The following is a 22,897-nucleotide window of genomic DNA, read 5'->3' on the forward strand; positions in this document are numbered from 1 at the left end:
GGGAGGGCAGAAGGAGGAGCAGTTGATTTTGGCTTAAATGTAAACTGAAGAGGGAACAGACGCGGGCGGCAGAGCGGCGGAGACGCAGTGTGCTCGCCAGGGAAGAATAGGCGCGCACATCTTGTCCTTTGATGCTCATAGGAAAAGCTCTCCTCTGGCCCTTCTGGCTTTTTTTGGAGCAGAAAACAACGAAGTGAGTTCAGGTAATACCTGGGGCAGCGGGAGTGAGCTAATTAGTTTTCTGGAATTCTAACAGGGGGCATCCCAGGGGCCTAAAGTAAAGTCTCAGATGCACCTGGGGCTTTCAATTCTAATCCGAATGACTTCAGACAGGACCTCAAGTCTGTTTCTTTACAGTCCTAGCTGTAACCTTAAACACATGGTCTTCTCTTCTACGCTGCCTTTTTAGGGGTTGTTTTCTGGGGACCTGCGGTGTCCCGGGCACCATGGGAAGTAGAGAGGTGACTGGAATAGTCCCTGCTGTCAGAGTTTGGTTGGGAAGCCAGCAGAAGTGGGGATAAGAGACTAAATGATGTAATATCTACTCAGAGAGTCACATTTCAATAGGCGTACTCCTAAGGAAGCCAGAAGTTTAATTAATTCCATTCGGGAAACTGTTCTGTGACAGTGAATAAAATTAAGTCAAGATTAGGACCTAAGTCTCTGGTTAACATTTAGAAATTAGAATTTAAAAAATTGGAATTAGAGCCCAGTGAAGGTACAGTATGAGCAAAGTGCTGGGGCCGGGGGAGGGCAGAAGAGGGAGCAGTTGATTTTGGCTTAAATGTAAACCGAAGAGGGAACAGACGCGGGCGTTGGAGCAGCAGTACGTCCATGAAGAAAGAACAAACGTGCACATCTTGTACTTCGATACCCACAGGGAAAGCTCTCCTCTGGCCCCTGTTTATGTGGTGCACCTGGGGCTTTCAATTCTAATCTGAATGCTTTCAGACAGGACCTTAGCCTATTTCTTCAGTGGGCAGTTAATTCCAATTTTAGAGACAAAACTGGAACTTATTAACATCTATTTTATGCCAGCTGCCCTACATGTTAATTTAGTCGTCACCTCAGCCCTGTAGGTGGTTCTTAGTAGCTCCATTTTATAAAAGAGGAAATGGAGATTCAGAGAGGTTAGGTAACTTGCCCAAGGTCACACAGCTTGAAAGCAGCATAAGCATGAATCAAGCCCCTGGTGGTGTTATTGAAAAGTGCATGCTTTTACCACTATAGTAGACAGATTGTGAACACTTTGCAAAGCCCAAGTTTGAGAATTTTTTTGATGTTGATGAAGTCCAATGATAATGAGAGGTTTGTTATCTTATAACTTGAAGGGACCTGCTAGGCCCTCTCTGAGTCCTGCTGGTTTTGATCTAACTGGATGTTGCAACTGGGACCCGAAGAGCACTGTGTTCTTGGCACCTCCTGGGCCTCCGTGGCCATGTACGTACGCAGGGTTTGAACCCCTGATATGTGCTGCTGGGTGGTGTGAAGAAATGGGTGTTGATGCCTGTCTGTGAATGGGCTGGGGAGTGGGGAGGAGCTGGGTCTGAGGAGTGGCAGCGCAGGGAGGCTGTGAAACTCGGGCAACATGGTTCTCATTTTACCCATTAGGAAACTGAGGCTGGGTGACATTCCAGTGACTTGTCCAAGGTCACAAATTTGGAACAGTTTTAGAATGTCTGATGTACAAGCTAACGTACGTGGCTTGATTTTTCTGAGCAAAAGGATGAGTGTGCAGCACCTAGGAGCACCCAGAGCCCAGCGCTATCTTAGGAAGTGAGTCCCAGCCCGTTCCGGGACCCAGCGCTGCTGTTGACAGACGGAGGCTGCATTTAGACAGAGGTGCCTCATTTAGACAGAGGTGCCTCATTGCTTGACTGGTGAAAGGCGGAGTGGAGGGACCTCAGAGAGGGGCAGGGAGATCATGTGGACCCTGGTTTTAGTTGGATGCCTAACCCTTCTAGTCTGAGAGCCTTTGAAGAGAAATACTTTTTTTTTGAGACGGAGTTTTGCCCTTGTTACCCAGGCTGGAGTGCAATGGCGCGATCTCGGCTCACCGCAACCTCCGCCTCCTGGGCTCAGGCAATTCTCCTGCCTCAGCCTCCTAAGTAGCTGGGATTACAGGCACGCGCCACCACGCCCAGCTAGTTTTTGTATTTTTAGTAGAGACGGGGTTTCACCATGTTGACCAGGATCGTCTCGATCTCTCGATCTCGTGATCCACCCGCCTCGGCCTCCCGAGAAATACTTTTTTTTACCTGTGGTCCAACCTTTGGATGTTCTGTTCTGAGGAGGGAAGAGGAGGGGAGGGGTCACTCTAAGGAGAGGCCAGGGCAAGAATGTTTTTCTTGGAATGGGCGGGAGCCAGAGGCTCCTGCTGTCATCCCCAGGGAAGGGCCCACGGGTGCTGAGGGTGCAGGTAGAGGAACAAACGTGGCCCGCCCGTCTGTCCTTCCCTCCATCGGCCCGCTCACCTCCACGCAGGGGACAGGAGGAGGCCACATTCTTAGAATGCTCTCTGGCTACAAATATGTCCTTTTAGATGAGGCTGAGTGTTTATTCTCTTGTCAAGGCAGCGTCCCTTCTGGCGGAGCACCATTACGGAACAACCCAAGGCAATCCTTTTTCTAACCCTAGGTTTTGAGCAAGGCTGGACAAGTGAACACCACTTTAAAAAAAGGCATCGTTTTCTGAAGGAAAAGGGATTAATCTTTTCAATGAATCTTTGCTTTCAGTGGAGCATACTGAGGGCCATCAGTGGACATTCTAAAATTGTTCCGAATGTGTGACCTTGGACAAGTCACTTGAATGTCACCCAGCCTCAGTTTCCTAAGGTATCAAATGAGAACCATGTTACTGAGTTTTAGGACTGTGCTGAAGATGAGGTAAAATTACAATGGAAAACAAGAAAAATCTCTGCACAAAGTGGTCCTGACAGATAGCAGCTATTGATTATTACTAGAAATATTTGGGGTTTGTGTTCCTAAAGAAAATAATAAAGATGTGATGACCAAGAATGCTTTTCTCTCCCACGCCCCATCCCTTCTCCTGCAAAACCAAGACAATAATACTTTTGTCATTGGGCTGTTGGAAGAAAATTTCCTGGCACATAATACATAAGAAAGAAATATTGGTTTTCTTATTCATACTTCCTCTTTCAATAAATTAATTCACACCTACATAATACATATGTATATAACATATGTCCTGACAGATATATGAGAACATGGAACACATGTTTTTATATGCTTATATGTGGTTTATACCTGCATGGACCACAGTATGTATTATTTGCATTATAACATACATAACTAATTGAAGTGCATAGATAAATTGTATATACTCTGAAGTTTTGATATTTTTTATGCGCTTGCTTGGGATATAGTGCTGTAACATGGAAGCCTGACAAGCTTTCTCATGTGCTTCTGGAGGAATAGGGAGAACCTGTTCCAGAAATAATTGCAGGACTTTCTTGGCTCCCAGGATAATGAAGTCCGTGCTCTGCCCAGGAGGACGTCTCACTTGTCAGGTGAATGCAGGCTTGGCCTTTTTAGGCTGGGTCTCCAGTGCTGTCCTTTAGAACTTTAGAGGAATACCTTAACTTTCTATAAAATCAGGAAGTGTCTTGCCACTACTAGAAAAGGCACCAGAAGGTAATGATAATACAGATTTATAATTCTGAAAATGTGGATGTCTGAGAATTTTACATTCTGCTAGTTTAAACTTTTTTTTTGAAACAGCTTCTCACTCTGTCATCCAGGCTGGAGTGCAATGGCTCGATCTTGGTTCACTTCAACCTCTGCCTCCCAGGCTCAAGTGAGTCTCCTACCTCAGCCTCAGGTGTAGCTAGGATTACAGGCATGCCACCACGCCCGGCTGTTTTTTTTTTTGTATTTTTAGTAGAGACGGGGTTTCACCATGTTGGCCAGGCTGGTGTCGAACTCCTCACCTTAAGTGATCTGCCTGCCTTGGCCTCCCAAAGCGCGGGGATTACAGGTGCTAGTTTAAATTTCTTTTTTTCTTTTTTTTTCTTTTTTTTTTTTTTTGAGATGGAGTTTCGCTCTTGTTACCCAGGCTGGAGTGCGATGGCACGATCTCGGCTCACCGCAACCTCCGCCTCCTGGGTTCAGGCAATTCTCCTGCCTCAGCCTCCTGGGTAGCTCGGATTACAGGCATGTGCCACCATGCCCAGCTACTTTTTTGCATTTTTAGTAGAGATGGCGTTTCACCATATTGACCAGGATGGTCTCGATCTGTTGACCTCGTGATCCACCCGCCTCGGCCTCCCAAAGTGCTGGGATTACAGGCTTGAGCCACTGCGCCCGGCTAGTTTAAATTTCTTAACACTACTTTTCATGGAAGAGATTCTTTGGAGACCGGCTTTTAATTCCAGACCAGGCATTAGCTGTGCATCTTCAGGCAGTTCCAAGCTTTCCAAGTCTTACTTTCTTTCTTTCTTTTTTTTTTTTTGAGACGGAGTTTCGCTCTTGTTACCCAGGTTGGAGTGCAATGGCGCGATCTCGGCTCACCGCAACCTCCGCCTCCTGGGTTCAGGCAATTCTCCTGCCTCAGCCTCCTGAGTAGCTGGGATTACAGGCACGCGCCACCATGCCCAGCTAATTTTTTGTATTTTTAGTAGAGACGGGGTTTCACCATGTTGACCAGGATGGTCTCAATCTCTTGACCTCGTGATCCACCGGCCTCGGCCTCCCAAAGTGCTGGGATTACAGTCTTGAGCAACCGCGCCCAGCCTCCAAGTCTTACTTTCTTAGTTTCTTCATATAGGATAAAAGTGGGGAGAGAAGTAACTTTCAGAGTTGTTGCCAGGATTAAATGGGATAATTCTTCACAGGTGTCCTTCCTTTGATGCTGGTCTGCAGACTACCACCATCCTCAGTCACTCTTCTACGGAGATTCCTTGTAATACCTGTATTCTATTCTTGCCTGCCTTTCGTTGATTTTTTAAATATAACTATCCTTTTTCAATACATACAAATATGTGCATAGTCTAAAAAGTTAAAATGAAAAATGAAAGTGAAAAACCTATTTCTACTCCAGTTCTTGCTTCCTAGAGGCAACCATTTCTAAATTCTTTACTTTTCTTCCCCCCTCTGGAATTAACTCTTTATTTGCAAATAACAACTGGTGTTGCAATTTACTGTTTGTGTCAAGGCCATCTTTTCATTCTTACTGTGGAATATGAGAATTTCGCTTTCTTATTTATACCTCTTTCCCTCTATCTCAAGAACATACTCTTAGCCACGTGCAGTGGCTCACTCCTGTAATCTAAGTGCTTTGGGAGGCCGAGGCAGTAGAATTGCTGGAGCCCAGGAGTTTGAGACCAGCCTGGGCAACCTAGCGAGACCCCCGTCTTTACAAAAAAAAAAAAAAAAGTTATCTGGATATGGTGGCATGTTCCTGTAGTCCCAGCTACTCAGGAGGCTGAGGTGGGAGGATTGCTTGAGCCCAGGAGTTTGAGGCTGCAGTGAGCTCTGACTGCACCACTGCACTACAGCTGGACAACAGAGCAAGACCCTGTCTCCAAAAACAAAAAAACCCCACACATTCTCACATGCACACAGCCAGACGTGTACACACACATGCATATACCTAAACACATGTACACACATGCACACACCCAGACATGTGCACACACGTGCATATACCTAAATGCATGTACACGCACATGCATGCACCCCATGTACACACACGTGCATATACCTAAACACATGTACACACACATGCACACACCCCGACATGTGCACACACGTGCATATACCTAAATGCATGTACACGCACATGCATGCACCCCATGTACACACACGTGCATATACCTAAACACATGTACACACACATGCACACACCCCGACATGTGCACACACGTGCATATACTTAAACACATGTACACACACATGCAAACACCCAGACATGTGCACACACGTGCATATACCTAAACGTATGTGCACACATATGCACATATCCAGATACATACACATACATATGCCCTTCCCTTTCTCATTCTTCCAAAATAGTTACATCAAAACTTTGGTAGAATCAGCACTCACCATAGACTTAAACAGTGTATGTAACTAAAACTTCAGTCATTGTACATCTTATTTTTCCTGCAGCTACTAATTTTCTTTTTTGCTTTAAATTTTTATGAACCTGTCAGTAATACATCCCCATATTCTGATAGAACTTGAAAACTCCTTTCAAGATAATTGAACACACTGGATAATCAAATCTGTTGCCCTGTTTTCTTCTTGGAGACCTCCTTCCTGGAGCCATCTGTCCCTGTTCCAGTGTGGCGCATTTAGCTGTTCTCATCATCACCTCGTGAGTTCTCCCCTCCTTCCGTCCTCTGTTGGATCCCCCATCCTGGCCCCCTGGCTTCACAAAACTTAATTTACACCACTCCTGAGTAGCTTCTTGAGAAAGTGAACTTGGAGGATAAATTGTTTTGCGATTTTTACATTTCTGAAAACGGCTTTACTCTACTCTCACTTTATTATTTTGGTTGGGTATAGAATTCTAGGTAGGAAATAATTTTCCCTCAAAAATTTCAGGGCATTATTTCATCATTTCCTAGTGTCCAGTATTGCTGCTGAGAAATCCAAAGTCATCTTGATTATTTTAAGGCCCTGAATGTGACCTGTTGTTTCTTTACCTCTGTTTATCTCCAGGGTTCTAAAATTTCATGGAAGATGCCTTCATGTATACCCTTTTCATCTGTTGTGCTCAGCTCTTGATGGGTCCTTTAAATCTTGAAATATATGTTTTTCAGCTCTGAAAAATATTCTTTGGGAATATCATTTTCTCCTTTTTCTTTTCTTTTCTTTTTTTTTTTTGAGACGGAGTTTCACTCTTGTTACCCAGGCTGGAGTGCAATGGCGCGATCTCGGCTCACCGCAACCTCCGCCTCCTGGGTTCAGGCGATTCTCCTGCCTCAGCCTCCTGAGCAGCTGGGATTATAGGCACGTGCCACCATGCCCAGCTGATTGTTTGTATTTTTAGTAGAGACGGGGTTTCACCAAGTTGACCAGGATGGTCTCGATCTCTTGACCTCGTGATCCACCCGCCTCGGCCTCCCAAAGTGCTGGGATTACAGGCTTGAGCCACCGCACCCGGCTCTCCTTTTTCTTTTTTTATTCTTCTAGAACTCCTTCTGGGCCTCATGGATTGATCTTCCAGTTGTCTTTTCCCCCCTATGAACCCCCAAAGAGTTTATTTTCTAATAGAATAAAGACATTAAAAGGAAACATTAAAATGTTTTCTCTTTGTGGGTATTCAGTATCTGTTAAGTCCTTTCCTAGCTAACATATATTTTTACTTTAAAATGAAAAAAAGGGAATGATTAAATGTATAAACAGGAGCCACATTAATGAAATGTTTCAGAGCAGCCTTCAGTGTGGCCAAGAGTAGCTATTTTTCTCTTGTTTTGGAAATAATATGGTAGGAAAATGACATTGAAAACTACCCAAAAAAATTTCAGCTTAGAACTATAATTGTCCTGTTACGCAATAACAAAATCATTTCAATTTTCTACTTTTTTCCATTCTTTCCATTCTTCAACTTTGCCTTGTAGCCCTTCTACTGAAGTTTAAATTTCTATTATCGTCCAACAGTTTTTAAGAATTCCTTCTTGTTTTCTGCATGGTTACTTTTTATAGCATTCTGTTCTTGTTTTGTGGATATGTTATCCCTCTGAAGATATTAGTTGTGGCAGATGTGTTTTCTTTGTGGTTTTTGTTGCCTCTCTTTTGTCTCTGTTTCTCTTAATGTCTACCTGTTTGTTTCTTTGTTTTACTGCAAGATAATGTCTATCTTTTATGTTTAAGGATTTTCTCAAAAGCCTTGTGATGCTGATGATCTTCGGATGTCTCCCTATTTTTAAGTTAAGCAAAGGAAGTTGCTGGTTGGTCAGGTGTGGTGGCTCATGCCTGTAATCCTAACACTTTTGGAGGCTGAGTAGGTGAATCACCTGAGGTCAGGAGTTCGAGACCAGCCTGGACAACGTGGTGAAACCCCGTCTGTGCTAAAAATACAAAAATTAGCCGGGCAAGGTGGCAGGTGCCTGTAATCCCAGCTATTCGGGGAATGAGGCAAGAGAATAACTTAAACCTGGCAGGCAAAGGTTGCAGTGAGCCAAGATCAGGCCATTGCACTCCAGCCTGGGAAACAAGAGCAAAACTCTGTCTCCTAAAAAAAAAAAAGTTGCTAGTTGACTGCTGGGCCTCACAGGTGATTAGATATGAATCTGTTATATTGAGAGTACCCCCAATTTTCAATATCTGTCCCTCCTTAAGCCTGATTGCATTTTAGGGGAACCAAACGGGAGAAAAGGCATGAGAGAAGGGACATTGCATCATTTGCGTCAGTTCCTCTGTTTTCACCCCTGCATCTCATACTTGTTGCCAGTTATGTCCAACGGTCCAGACTCTCTTTGGTTTAATTTGTCCTGAGTACACTTCCAGACTTCTGCAGAGAAGGAGAAGGGGCTGCCTGGGAAGGGAGAGGGAGTCCCCCCACCCCACCATTCTTTAGCCCTTCTTTTCACCTTGTTGCCTGGAATTCCTAAGCCTTCTCTGGATTCTGTGCATTTGAATTGGTTTGCTTCTCAGGATGCCTCACCCAATTCAGGACTGGGCTTTAGTTCTGACTTTTTCCAAGTCTAGCCCTTCTTCTCCTCTGCTTTGAATCTGCTTTTGTTGGCATATCTTGTCTGCTGTGATTTTCTCTCCTGTTTCCTTGTCTTTGTGTATTTATACCTGCACATCCCTTCACTGTCCCTTTAGTGAGGTTTGAAGGGATTAGAGATGATGCCTGTTCTCCATGAGTCTCATTTCACCAGAAGCCTCCTCTCTCTTTGTTCCTTAGTTCCTTATCTTCCTTGAAGCTTCTTCCCTGCATATTCTGATGGAACTTTAACTCAACCGAAAAATTCTCATTCTCCCAGAGTCCTCTAAAGGTCACAGTTAAATTTAGCAGTGCCATGGCTAGAGAATAGCTCAGGTCCCATGGCCCAGCCATCGCATGTTGAGATAGCTCACCATCGCCACTTCAGACTGACCTGAGTCAGTTGGCTTCATCTGGTCAAGCCCATGGGTGCATCTGGATTCAGAAGGGCCAGTGGAAGTTAGGTACTGGTTCTGGGATTTGAGCTGAGATGGAGCTATGTTCGAGGTTGATTTGGTGAAACAAACCCACATCTGATCACCTCCCATGAAGCCCACCAGGCAACCAGTTGCATCTCCATGTACAGAGTTTACAAGCAACGTTTTGTGCTTCACTCTCTTTTTTTTTTTTGAGACGGAGTTTCGCTCTTGTTACCCAGGCTGGAGTGCAATGGCGCGATCTCGGCTCACTGCAACCTCCGCCTCCTGGGTTCAGGCAATTCTCCTGCCTCAGCCTCCTGAGTAGCTGGGATTACAGGCGCGCACCACCATGCCCAGCTAATTTTTGTATTTTTAGTAGAGATGGGGTTTCACCATGTTGACCAGGATGGTCTCGATCTCTTGACCTCATGATGCGCCCGCCTCGGCCTCCCAAAGTGCTGGGATTACAGGCGTGAGCCACCGCGCCCGGCTCTGCTTCACTCTTAAACAGATATCAGAGGTCCTGTTGAAAGAGTGCTCACCCGGCCTTCTACCTGGAGGTCTTCCCTCCAATTTTATCCCAGTCATTTCTGTTTGATTGACCTGCCTAAAACATTACCTTTATGACCGTCAATTCCTAGTTCTGTGGCTCCAGGGAGGCCCCAGGGAATGTCTGTTGCTTCTACAATGTCTAATTTTTGCCCTTAGTTTGTTTTTGTTGTTCTATCACTGTGTCATCTTGTAAACAATTTACTCCTAGGCAGATGATTCCTTTTTTTTTTTTTTTTTTTTTTGAGATGGAGTCACATTGTCACCCAGGCTGGAGTGTAGTGGCATGATCTCGGCTCACTGCAACCTCCACCTCCCAGGTTCAAGCAATTCTCCTGCCTCATCCTCCTGAGTAGCTGGGATTACAGGCGTGCACCACCACGCCCAGCTAAGTTTTGTATTTTTAGTAGAGACGGGGTTTCACCATGTTGGTTAGGCTCGTCTCGAACTCCCGACCTCGTGATCCACCTGCCCTGGCCTCTCAAAGTGCCAGGATTACAGGCGTGAGCCACCGTACCTGGCCACTTCTTTCTATTTGTAGAGTATGTCTGCTTCCTTGGAGTTTTCGTGCCTGTGCACTTTCCTGCCCATTTCTCAAATGCTGTTCTCATTTTTTTCCCGAAAATATTCTACTCATCCGTACTGCCCTGCTTCCAGGACCAGCCCCATCAACAACCCAAATTCTTACTGATTTCTCTCCACTTTTAAGTTGTAGCACTACTTAAAAATTTAATTAGAAATTAATGATCATGTACTGACTACACTCTGTCTCTCTTACTCTCCATAATAAGCAGTCAGTTTTTCTAAGTGCCCATTTTACAGATGAGAACACAAAGGCCTAGTGATTAAATCACTTTGTGTGGGGTTGCGTATTCTCTTTACAGACTCGTACAGCCAGGCTTTGGTGCATTAAGGTAAAGGCTGTGGTTCGACCATCATCACTGCCCTGATGGGCACTGCTTCAGATTCTGGTGTGTTCAGAGCATCACATACCAGCCTTGAGAGAAACTGGTCCAGGCCCTGGAATGCAGGCAGTGGATATGATATGTTCGGGTATGGAAGAAATCCCACAGGCAGTTTGCAGACTCGTATAATTGCAGCAGGGGTCTAGCAAAGAGACCATGGACAGAGAGCGAGTGGTCAGGGCCAGCCCAAGGAGGCCTTTTGTAGGGTGTTGTCTTCACCCCATGTGGCATTTGGAAGAACTGAAGCTTTAGTGTTTGACCCTGAACTAGACTCTTCTCTGTCTGGGTCTTTAGGTCTTCACTGGTCAAATGCAGGATTCCAGTGGGTTAAAGAACTCCAGATGTGCCTCCACGGCAGGCCTGGTCTGGCCCGAACCTTCCTCACCCAGCAGCCCGGGCCTGTCTGTAAGGTAGAGCACTTCCATGCTATCTAGGGAGTCCCCACACTGTTAGGTTGTGGTCACAATGGAATAACAGAAAGAGCTGCGGGTTATAATACAGTTGCAATGACTCTGCATGCTTTTTCAGTGGCATATACTTATTGTTGTGATGTAAACTCGTCATTAGATGGGGAGTGATATTTTCTCTTTCACTCTTTGCTTACAGACATTAAAACTTTGATGTTTGCTAGGGCTATAAAGTTTTAATTTTGTGAGCGTGAAAACTTTCCTGACCAGGCACGATGGTTCACTCATGCCTGTGGTCCCAGTGCAAGTTCTTTTGAGCCCAGGAGTTTAAGAACAGCCTGGGCAACATGGCGAAAACTGTCTCTACAAAGAATGTGAAAATTAGCTAGACGTGATGGCATGTGTCTCTGGTGCCAGCTACTTGGGAGGCTGAGGTGGGAGGATCAGAGGTTGTAGAGCCGAGATCATGCCACCGCACTCACTCCAACCTGGGCAACGAAGTGAGATCCTGTTTAAAAAAAAATAGCAAAAAAACAAAAACCCCACTTTGCTATGCCTTTTTGTTTTTTTTTTACTTCTCTCTTTCTCCATCTTTCCTCCATTATACTTTTTTTTCCAGCAAGCGTTTCTGCAGGCTACGCATCTAGATTCAAATGTATCATTTATAAAATGGGCTTCAGCATTCCTCTCCCATGGCTGCCATGTGTGTGAAACCCGAACCTGCCCGGTGCCTTGCATGCAGTGGCTGGACAGTGACTATTACTCTTCCTCCTTCCCCTTTATCGCCCTGTCCACACCAGGCCTAGATGTCCCTTTGCTGCTGGTGTCTTCCGGGTGCCAATCAGCTGTCAGGTGAGCCAAACAGGACCTTCGGCAGGGATGGTCTGGATGCCCCAGTGTGTTCTTTCTGTCAGAGGACGTGATTCTGCAGGGGATCCCTGTAAAGTGAGTCCGACTTAAAGCTGCTTCCTGTATGCCTTAAGCTCTGCAGACGAAGATGCTGTGGAAATAGCAGGCATTTGGGGTGTCATTAGTTGGCGGCAGCTTTCAACACATCGCCCTGAGTTAAGAATAATGCGGGTGTCCCCAGATGCGGCTGGTAACCCCGCAGTCAAAAAAGCAGACGAGAGGACCCTGCAGCCTCTTCTGTTCTCTCTCCTGTTAGGTGACTCCCGCAGCAGCTGAGCTCTCTTTCAGGTGCACTTTCTTTTTGTTGGGGCTAATTCCCCAAGCAATCCTCCCCCAGCTCATTTCCCCAGGCTATAAGCAGAGCCTAACCAAGGGGCCCTGTGGTCAGGAGTTACTGCCACAAGCAGGAATTGGTTAATGCTTTCCATTTACTTTTAGTTGGAAGAGGAAAGGCTGAATCTTCCTTACAATAGGGGCAGGAAATCAACGTGACTATACCAGTTATTATACCTTCCAGAGGGCAAACGGCTCTTACAGGGCACCAAGGATGACATCTTGAAGCTAGTCTGCCACCAACGGAACAAGGACCACGGGAATTTATTACATACGTTCTGAGTTGGAGTGGGTGGGAGATCTCGCCTGGCTGGTGTGTGCAGTCATTTTAGATGAAGGCGGGGAAACTGCCATTCTGCGGTCATTTCAGTGCCGGCGTGTTGTGCCATTTTGTAAGTTGAATGCTCCTTAAAGATGAACAGGATGGTAGACGAGAGACATACAAGGATATAGAACAGTTGAATAATGGGATCGATTTCCTTTCATCCCTTGAAGAGTTGACGAATGTCTTTTCTCCTCTATCTGTAAAACTCCAGCAGGACTATGGCAGAAAGAAACCCTTAAGTTTTCAAAAGTAGAGTTTCTAAAGACCACAGTCTTGATTACAATCGTTTTAAAAAACTGGTAAATAATGTGAAGCTGAACTCCCCTCCCCCAGCTACCGTCTTGACTGTTTACTAATTAAACACACATTTCTGTATAATTAATGGATCAAAGAGGGAATCAAAGGGAAATTATAAACTGTCTAGAAAGAAATGAAAAGAACACTTCTTACTAAACCTTGTACCATGGCAAAGGAGGTGCCCAGAGGATAATGCACAGCCTTGAATGTCTTTGTTGTTAATGAAGGTGAAAAATAAAGATGATAATGAAGTAACTATTTCGAAAAGTTTAGAAAAAGCACAACAAATTAAAGGGAAATAAAACAGAAAAATAGCTAAATGTAATAAAATAGACAATAAATGGAAAACATCAGAGACATATATACGCATTTAAATGCCTGTTCTTGGGAAGGACTAAAAATAGAAATTTAATCATATGTATGATCAGAGAAAAATGTCTGAACAAATATCAGCATTTTCACTTGATGGGAATGGCCATTAAAATTATTCAAAAAATATTTGCAAGAGGGTTGAGCAAAATGCCTACGTCAAAGAAAAAAAAATTAAAACGTGTGTTATAAAATGATTATAATCATGTGAATACCATTTCCATTTCCCATCCCTTCCCACCCACAAGTTCTGAAAGGAAGTCTAAAACAATACATCAAAATACATCAGTGGGAACCAAGTATTGATTCATGCAAAACACAGATGAATCTTAGAAATATTGTGCTAATGTTAGCTGGAAGCCAGTCACAAAAGACCTCATACTGAATGATTCCGTTTATACAAAGTGTCCAGAATGAGCAAATCTACAGAAACAGAAAATAAATTAATTGTTGCTTCCAGTTGGAGGGGTTGGAGGGTTGCAGAGTGATGCGTCTGGGGTCTCCTTTCGGGGTGATTAAAGCATCCTAAAATTGATCATAGGATAGTTGCATAACACTGAATAAACAAAAAACCATTGAGTTGTCTAAGTGGTAAGGTATATGAATTATATCTCAAGCTGCTATAGAAAAAAAATCACAGTGGTTCTCTGTAATTTTTGGGGGGATAGAAAATAAATCTCTTGGGGGATAGAAGTATCAGTAATTTTCTTCATTTTCTCACTCCACTGTGATTTCCAGGTTTTCTAGATGTAATTCTGTATTACTTGAATCATGGAAACATTTAGTAGATTAAAAAACATTTTAAAGGAAGAATGAGATTAATCAGCTTTTTACCAGCAAAGGCAATAATGGGAGACCTGCTAGCTTATCTTCTGGGAAGGCGGGGGTGGGGGTTGGGGGGAGGCTGGCTCTTCTAATCCTCAAATCTGGGGACTGGTTGTGGTAGATTGCTCAGTCGCTGTCACTTACAAGAGTGTCGAAGGGCCCTTTGTCTGCAGGTCATGGAAAATGAAACGTCATCCGTCTGGGAACTCAGGGGCAGGACTGCATCTCTGGGAAAAGTGGGAGTCCTGTGAAACCTGGGGATGGCAAGAGGCAGCTCCTAGTGAAATACTCTAAAAGGTGTCGGGCTCTGCCGAGTGCTAAATGAGAGAAAGCTGTTACTTATATAACTTCCTGTAATTGCCTGGCAGTAGCTGCAGCTGAGGACGGCCGCTCTCTTGTCTCTGCTGAGCGGAGGTCACACGGCTCTTCCTCGCTGCAGCGGTTTCACCTTATAACCTTGTGTGGAGTCAGGCTTTTGCACTGAATCTGAGATGCCGTTTTAAACAGAAGACTCCATCCTCTTGAAGATGGGAAATTCTTACGCCGGACAGCTGAAGACAACGCGCTTTGAAGAAGTCCTGCACAATTCCATCGAGGCATCCCTGCGGTCCAACAACCTGGTGCCCAGGCCCATCTTCTCCCAGCTGTACTTGGAAGCTGAGCAGCAACTTGCCGCGCTAGAAGGTAGGAGACGCACATTGCTTTTATTTGTGTATTTCGTTTATTGTGCGCAGTTAATATTCGCATCGGAACTTGAAACTCTTTTCTTTATGTAAAAAACATTGAATCTAGCAGAAAAAAAAAATTAGAAAAAAAAAATTGTGCACAAGTTCTTACTTTGGCTAAAATATAAATAAGTTTGCAGAAAAAAATTAGAAAAAAAATTGTGCACAAGTTCTTACTTTGGCTAAAATATAAATAAGTTTCAGCCATAAAGTTGCAAGAAATGAAATTATTCGTTGAATCCGTAGGAGAAAGGAAGGGGACAAATTGTTCTCAATCAGTTGTTACTTATACTCTTATTAGAAGGTTTGACATTTTCACTTGGAAAAGCAAATTTTAACACGCTTTTGACCCTCAGCAATATATTCCTTCTCTTTGTCCTGTGATTCGTGGCTATATCTTTGCAAAGTAATAGGTACGAGAGCTCTTAGAAACTTTCAACATCCAAAAGCAGACCCTTATAAATTTAATATATGCCAAGAATAAGTAATTAAATTCTCTTCAGGTATGGGGATGACTTTTTAGAGTTTACGTAATTATGCAGAGAATGAAATGATTTTTTTTGTAGCCATGTGTTTTCATGTCAGAAGTAATCCTTCAGCGATCCGTAGTGTGGGATAACTCTGTTACGGAAGTTCTTTTTTTAAGTTGATGTCTTTGACTTGAAGTTCCCTGCAGACTTCACTTAGCTATTGAAATGAAAAGGGGCTGTGCTTTAAAATGAAAATTAATTAACTACAATGAAAGAAGAAAGCACTCAGTGAACCGGGCCTTGTGCTAGGATGGTCTTGCCGTGCGTGAGTGTGTATATGGAAGGGGATGCTTGGGTTGGGGAGAATTGCACCTGGAAAAAAACAAGGGAGGTGCTTGTCTGCTTGTCTTCAAGGTCCCCCCTGCCCTCGCCCCCACCCCCACCCCCGCCCCCGCCCCCGCCCCTACCCCCGCCCCCGCCCCCGCCCCCCGCACTGAGCTTGTGTGAGATCTAGTTCCTTATTCTAGCAGGGAGGCATTTCTGTGTCATTATTTAAAACATTCTCACAAAATTAACCTTGCAAATGGCCCTTCTAAACCCCTGGAAGAACCGGACTTGGCTCTGAGAGAAACCAGGCTGTGGTCAGTACCATGCATTAGGAAAACCATGAATTCTCTGACATCAAAAGATGGCTGTTTTCTGCCATGGGAGACGTGCTTGTGACTTAATGGGGAGCTGAGGAATGGCTGGAGGGTATTTGATGGACTGTTTTTGGCCAGTTGAAAGACTTTGGTGGAATATGAATTACCTGGTCATCCTCTGCTTCTATAGTATTGAAAAGCTTTGTGGCTAATGATGGATTAATAATTGTGATATTGATGGTAACGTTTATTTAAGCGATACCTTAAAATCCGCAAAGTGCTTTCACCTCCCGAGGTGAAGTCATTCAATCTGTGATTTGGGAAGATGGAAGGTTGGCTCCTGGACGCTTGAGTGGCTAAGCAGCAGTTGCATACTCTGCTTTGGCCAAGCTCTGAGATAAAAAGGGGACAGACAAGCGGTTGAGTAGATTCGGGGCTGCCCGCAGTGGGAGAGAGGAGTAGAAAGCCCTTTGAGGATCCCAAATCAGCTTTCTCTCCTGTTTAAAGATCTCGACAGATGCTTTCTGCCCATCTCTAGCTGGGAGGCTATGCGTGACATTCCGACAGCTCAGGGTGCCGTTGTCTGCTGATGGACATGTGGTACTGTCCAGGGACAGCTCTGGGGCTTAGACCTTCACTCCTCTGGTGCTGGGGTCAAAGGTTCCCTGCCAGCTGTCATTGGCCTGTCCAGCTTCACGTTGGTAAGAAAACTGGAACAAGCCCTACGATTTTCCCGTTTGTCCGACGACCAGAAGAGAGAAGTCCTCTGAGAGTTTGGTTTTCTAGTAACAAGGGGGCTGAGGGGGGCTGGTGGGAAGAGACAGACTCTTTTTCGTTTGTTAAATGTTACCATAAACCAAGCACTCCGCTGGAGCCCCTGCTTTCTACACAGTCAAATGTGGCACAGACAGGCTTATCCAGGCCATATCTCGTTTTATCTGTTTGTCAGGGTTTCTTATCTCATTGCTGGGCTTCCTCAGACAATGACATTAAAGATGGTTTTTATGACTGGGGTGCTGGTATACGGAACACCCCTGGATCTGTTGACATTTTATGTATTTGTGAGGGGGATTTAGCAGGGGTCTTATTATTTTGTCCTTTGAATTAGAGCTCTTAACCTACCACCTTCTAGGGGAAAAACCCTTCATACATTCTTGATTCTTTTTAAAAAAGAAAGATCAACAAAACAAACACTGCTTCAGCATTTTGGGATAAGTATTTGTTCATTAAACAGGACACAGGTAAAATCCTATAGTCCCACCCACTTAGAATGCCATAGAGTTTCTGCTCATGGAAAGAAAATATAATTGCATGTCAGTATCAAAAGCAGTAGCCTTGTAGGAATGGAGGAAACGGCTCCTGAGTTTCTGTGTCTTGTTATTAGGATTCTAAGCTCCCAATCCAGCTGGTTTAGACGTGTTTCCCAAACACGTCTGGTTTAGTCTGCTCCTGGGCAGGAATGTCCCCTCGAGCCTGTTGCTGAGGGATATTCTGTCACAGCCCTGGCATATCTGATGGAGACCTTTGCCCTTTAATCCTGCTTTCTTACTTATAGATTTTGAGCTCTTCTTTGACCTTCTGAGGATGACGATCCTCTTCTTTCATGCCTTCTGAGAGTCTGAATTCCCGTTCTTAGAACTTAGCAAAATCACAGGCAGCCGTTCCCAGGTGCGTCCTCAGCTCCAGCCATGCGGGCCTTGCGGGGCTGCTGGTTTTAGTTTTCCTGGAATTGTCTCTCCCTTTTTCACTGATAGTTGGTGTCTGGCTTAGAGACCAGAGTCGATTTTGCCAACAGAGTCTTCTGTGCCCCGTGACGTGGGGACCTGTACTGCATTGCCACTGCCTGGGGTCTGGGCGTGACCCTCTACACTTTCTGCTAAAACTACGCCTGCTGTATTTAAGGGCAAGAAGAAAGCATTCAAAGCTGGCTCAGAAATGTGTCTCCCTGCCGCCCCACCGCCGGGTAACCTCTTCACAGCCTTCCTACCACCTGTGTCCTCAGCCCAGGAAGACTGAGAGATCGGGAATTCTCGAGTCACTTCCGGCCATGACCTTCCCAAAGTCACGGTTCCTACCTGTTGGAAGTGTTCAACTTCTTCTGCCTCTTGTCCCACAAGCCCCTTTGAAATGGTAGCCACTGTGAGGCTATGTTTCTAGTACGCTGCACCGTTTAAATCACATCTGGAACATTCCGTGCAGCTCTGAGGGCCATGTTTGTCCACATAGACCATCACAGCTCCAGGTGACCTTAGGGTTCCTCTGGATTAACCACCTCATTTTAAAGGTGCAGGATCAGACACGCAGAGAGTTTAAGTAACGTTCCTGCGTCCATATAGGCCAGGCGTCCCCAAACTTTTTACATAGGGGGCCAGTTCACTGTCCCTCAGACCGCTGGAGGGCTGCCACATACTGTGCTCCTCTCACTGACCACCAATGAAAGAGGTGCCCCTTCCCGAAGTGCGGCGGGGGGCAGGTAAATGGCCTCAGGGGGCCGCATGCGGCCCGTGGGCCGTAGTTTGGGGATACCTGATACAGGCAGTGGCCCACGCTAGTACTGAAGCCTGAGCTCCCTCATTTCCAGCCCATTTTCTTTCTACTACACATAATTTCATTGTTAACCCAGGCCACTTAGCCCACTGGATAGATGGACGGTGTCAGAGCCAAATTAAGTGAGAGTTTGAGACATGACAACAAATAAACCAACACTGGAGGCGAAGACAAACACAGAACGGGCCGGGTGTGGTGGCTCCTACCTGTAATCCCAGCACTTTGGGAAGCCGAGGCGGATCACCTGAAGTCAGGAGTTTGAGATCAGACTGGCCAACATGGTGAAAACCCGTCTCTACTAAAAATACAAAAATTAGCTGGACGTGGTGGCAGGTGCCTGTAACCCACGTTACTCAGGAGGCTGAGGTAGGATAATTGCCTGAGCCCGGAAGACGGAGGTTCAGTGAGCTAAGATTGCACCATTGCACTCCAGCCTGGGTGACGAGTGAAACTCCATCTCAAAAAAAAAAACAAAAAAGGTAGCGAAGAGTGCCTGTATCAGAGCCCAGTGTGTTTAAGGATGTTCATAATGACCCTGTTCCCTGAAGAAATTCGTATGCTGTTTATTAAATGACATTTAAAGATAAGAGAAGTTGAGAGAGACTTTTTACCCCAAATGTGTAACTTACAAGAAGTTGGCAGGACCAAACTTCAACAGCCTGAGGTCTCGCCTTCTCCAGCAGTGCTTGGTGACTGAGTTGCGACTCTGTGGACCCAGAGCCACTGGGCTGCCCGACACACAGTTGTACTTAGCCTCCCTGTGGGGTGTCCAGAATACAGGACTGAGTGAGGGCAGAGAGCCTGCCCGCTGGAACTGAGAGGCGTTCATTTCCTTGTAGGGACAGAGTGCGTACCAAGGAGGGGGATGTCCGTGGCCACTTCTGGGCTCGCCTGACCCATTCCACAGTGACCATTCCTTCTGAAATGTTGTCTCACTTAAAAAAAGTTTCCTACATCCATACCATATCATCCATACCATACCTGACCCTGTTCTAGAATGGCTGTGTGTGTGTGGTATCCATCCAGTAATGTGTATATGTGTTCTTCCCTTGGGGATAATTAATGCGCAGTTTGACTTCTGTCTTGTATTGTGCAAAGCGGTTCTTACTACCCCAAATGAAGCAGGACAGTTAAGGGGCGAGAACATCAGCTTGGGCATCAGACATAGCACATAGTTGAATAGCTGTGGGCCAATCACGGGGTCTCTCTGAGCCTCTGTGTCCTTATTTGTAAGATGGTCTGCATGTGAAACTGTGGTACCCCCTACACAAATGGTTTTGGAATGCTGTTGTGTCCAGGCGTTGCACTCCTTGTCAACCAGTTCTGTACACATTAAACCTTTTAGTATTTGCACAGCTGTAGCAGGTGGAAGAGAAGCGAACCTGAATTTGGAGTCAAGAGGCCGAGGCCTGTGTGCGGTGTGACCTTGGCCGAGTCATCCAACCTGAACAAGCCTCAGCTTTTCCCTCCGGGAAAGAAGGTTGATAAAACTCGACTTCCACAGTGTTTGTAAGGATAAGTTAACTCTGAACTAGCTAGACTTGCTGAGTGCGTGTTCAGGATGAGTGGAACCCATTCTGGATTAGTCCCGTAGGTCCTGAGAATCCAGGCAGAGGAAAGGCCTGGAGGAAGCTCTGAGCCCAGATGGCGGCTGCCTTGCTTATCTCTCTTCTTCCCTCATCTAGGTGGTAGCCGAGTGGACAACGAGGAAGAGGAAGAAGAGGGAGAAGGAGGGCTGGAACCAAACAGCCTCCCAAACCCTTTCCAGCTGCACCCTCCGCCTGAAGGATGCTGCACAACAGACGGTGAGCTCTGCCAGCCCCTGGCTGGGCATTGCCTGCTATGCTGCCTGGAGGCAGTGGCCGGGCCAGTGGCTGGGCCTGTGGCTGTGTGCTGCAGGGGCCCTCTTTGCCCTTCCTGTGCCCTGAGGTGTGAGCTGTGCCCGTGGGCCCCCAGCAGGTGCTGGCCTGGCCTGCCCTGGTGAACCAGGAGCTCTGAAGACCCCAGGCTGGGATGCTAAGGCGACCTCTGTGCCACTCTTTGGACAGCCTCAACCTGACCAGTGGCTTGGGAGCCAGACATTCATTTTTCTGTGTTGGTTGCTTGGAAACGAGAATACATTTTCCCTACTCAGGCCTGTTTGCACAGCATGTTCAACTCAGAAATGATTAGGAGAGAGAATCTTTCTTCCTATTTTATTTTTATTTATTTATTTATTTTTTAACAGAGTCTCACCCTGTCACCCAGGCTGGAGTGCAGTGGTGTGATCTTGGCTCCACTGCAACCTCTGCCTCCCGAGTTCAAACGATTCTTCTGCCTCAGCCTCCCAAGTAGCTGGGATTATAGGCACCTGCCACCGTGCCTGGCTGATTCTTGTATTTTTAGTAGAGATGGGGTTTTGCCATGTTGGCCAGGCCGGTCTCAAACTCCTGAACTCAGGTGATCCACTAGCCTCGGCCTCCTAAAGTGCTGGGATTATAGGTGTGAGCCACCTTCCCTGGCTGGAGTAATCTTTCTTATCAGTATGTCACTGTCGAACAGGCAGATTCACATCCTCTCAGGGTCCCTGTGCAGTCAATAATGGTACAGTTTCACCGTTGAGAAACTGAGGCCCGGAGACGCTGGGTGGGTGGCAGCTTAGTCCTGTGCCGAGAGCTTGTGCTGTGCGCTCGGAGTTTGGTGTACGCCCTGACTCTGCCACCCGCGAGCCACACAGCCCCTTTGCTAGTGAGTTCATCTGTCTTGATGCCATGCCAGTCAAAGGGAGAGGCCAGTTAGTGGTGAGAACATCAGCTTGGGCATCAGCCAGGTCTGGGCACATGGAGGCCATGCTACTTAGTGGATAGTTGAATAGCTGTGGGCCGATCATTGCATCTCTCTAAGCCTCAGTTTCCTTATTTGTAAATGGTCTACATGTGACACTGTGGTACCCCCTACACAAATATTTTTGGAATGCCTACTATGTCCAAGCATTGTGCTCAGTCCTTAGTTAGTTATTTAAGATAACTAACCAGTTATTATTACATTAAGCAGTAATCGAACTAATTATTGAAGTCTTTGCTCTGAACATCTGGAGATAAATAGGATGAGAGCTCCCTGCTTGATGGGCGCTATACAGGGAAGCGGATATTTTGCATGCAGCTGGGGACAAGCAGGGCTGCATGGAGCAGAGGAGAGGCTCTAATGCAGGTAGAAAGTTTTGGGAAGGCTTCCTGGAGGAGGTAGCCTTTTGGGTTTTGTTGGATTAGTACAAGTTAGCCAGGAGACTGTGGAGGGGTTGGAGGAAGCTGGGGAGTTTCAGACGAGGGAACAGCATGTTCAAAGGCTCAGTCGGGTGAGATTACAGCTCGTTGGAGGGAATTGCTAGCAGATTAGTTAGGTGCCTGAGGTGTGGCAGAGCCAGGCTTGGAGGAGGGAGGAGACTTGGTGTGAAGGCCCACGCGCCCTGCCTTGGGGCCTGGACTTGACCCTGAGCATGATGACTGGCATGGGAGGGACCCGGCCCTCACTGGGCTGCTCTTCCAGGCAAGGGCAAGTCCACGTGGCGGTTCCTAGTGAGGCAGGACTCTCAGTGTCCAAGTGTTTAAAAGGCCACTGAATTACATGGTAAGAGGAGAACTCTTCAGCCAGGCATGGTGGCATAAGTAGTCAAGTCCCAGCTACCAGGAGGCTGACGCAGCAGGATTGCCTGAGCCCAGACTTCAAGGCCAGCCTGGGCAACAGAGCAAGATTCTGTCTCTTAAAAAAAAAAGTTAAGAGGTAAACTCTCCAATAGTCATTATAGCAGTTTCCACAGAATTTCCAAATAAATATGGTGACCACTGTGACTACTCATGGCCTATATCCCTCCAGCTTTTCAGAAGGCATGGACCATACCAGGCTGGGAGGGACCCAGGTCAGAGAGGGGACCTCTGGGGCTTAACCTTGACCTCAGGGACTTGGCTTCCCTCCCCCAAGCCAGTGCAGGGAACTACCCTGTATTAGTCCATTTTCACACTGCCGATAAAGACTTACCCAAGACTGGGCAATTTACCAAAGACGGTGGTTTCTTAACATGGGTGGGGAGGCCTCACAATCATGGTGGAAGGTGAAAGGCACATCTCACATGGCAGCAGCCAAGACGAGAGAGCTTGGGCGGGGAAACTCCCCTTTTGAAAACCGTCAGATCTCATGAGACATAGTCACTGTTACAAGAATAGCATGGGAAAGACCTGCCCCCATGGGGGGGATTCAGTGACCTCCCACCGGGTCCCTCCCACAATCTGTAGGAATTGTGGGAGTTACAATTTAAGATGAGATTTGGGTGGGGGCACAGCCAAACCCTATCATGCCCCAAACCTGGGAGTCAACTTGGCCTCCCCTCCTGGTCCACCTCTCTGTAGCTTGCAACAAATCACTCGACCTCTCTGAGCCTCGGTTTCCATATCTTCAAAATGGGAA

At 46.1% G+C, this 22,897-nt stretch overlaps 1 protein-coding gene across 11 annotated transcripts in view; it reads left to right on the forward strand.

The window, feature by feature from the left end:
• The window catches only part of GREB1 (growth regulating estrogen receptor binding 1), a 163,731-nt gene that overhangs the window by 62,492 nt on the left and 78,342 nt on the right, over positions 1-22,897 (forward strand). For 10 of the 11 annotated variants that reach the window (XM_039460758.2, XM_039460759.2, XM_039460756.2 and 7 more), the window contains exons 2-3: positions 14,582-14,758; positions 20,143-20,262. In XM_039460758.2, the coding sequence (XP_039316692.2) occupies positions 14,602-14,758; positions 20,143-20,262 (277 nt within the window). In that variant the 5' untranslated portion in view covers positions 14,582-14,601. Of the gene's footprint in view, positions 1-5; positions 204-14,581; positions 14,759-20,142; positions 20,263-22,897 lie in introns of those variants that run through there. The other variant, XM_039460757.2, reaches the window with a different exon arrangement.

This window comes from Saimiri boliviensis, chromosome 1 (assembly GCF_048565385.1).
Source record: "Saimiri boliviensis isolate mSaiBol1 chromosome 1, mSaiBol1.pri, whole genome shotgun sequence".
Taxonomy (NCBI): Eukaryota; Metazoa; Chordata; class Mammalia; order Primates; family Cebidae; genus Saimiri; species Saimiri boliviensis.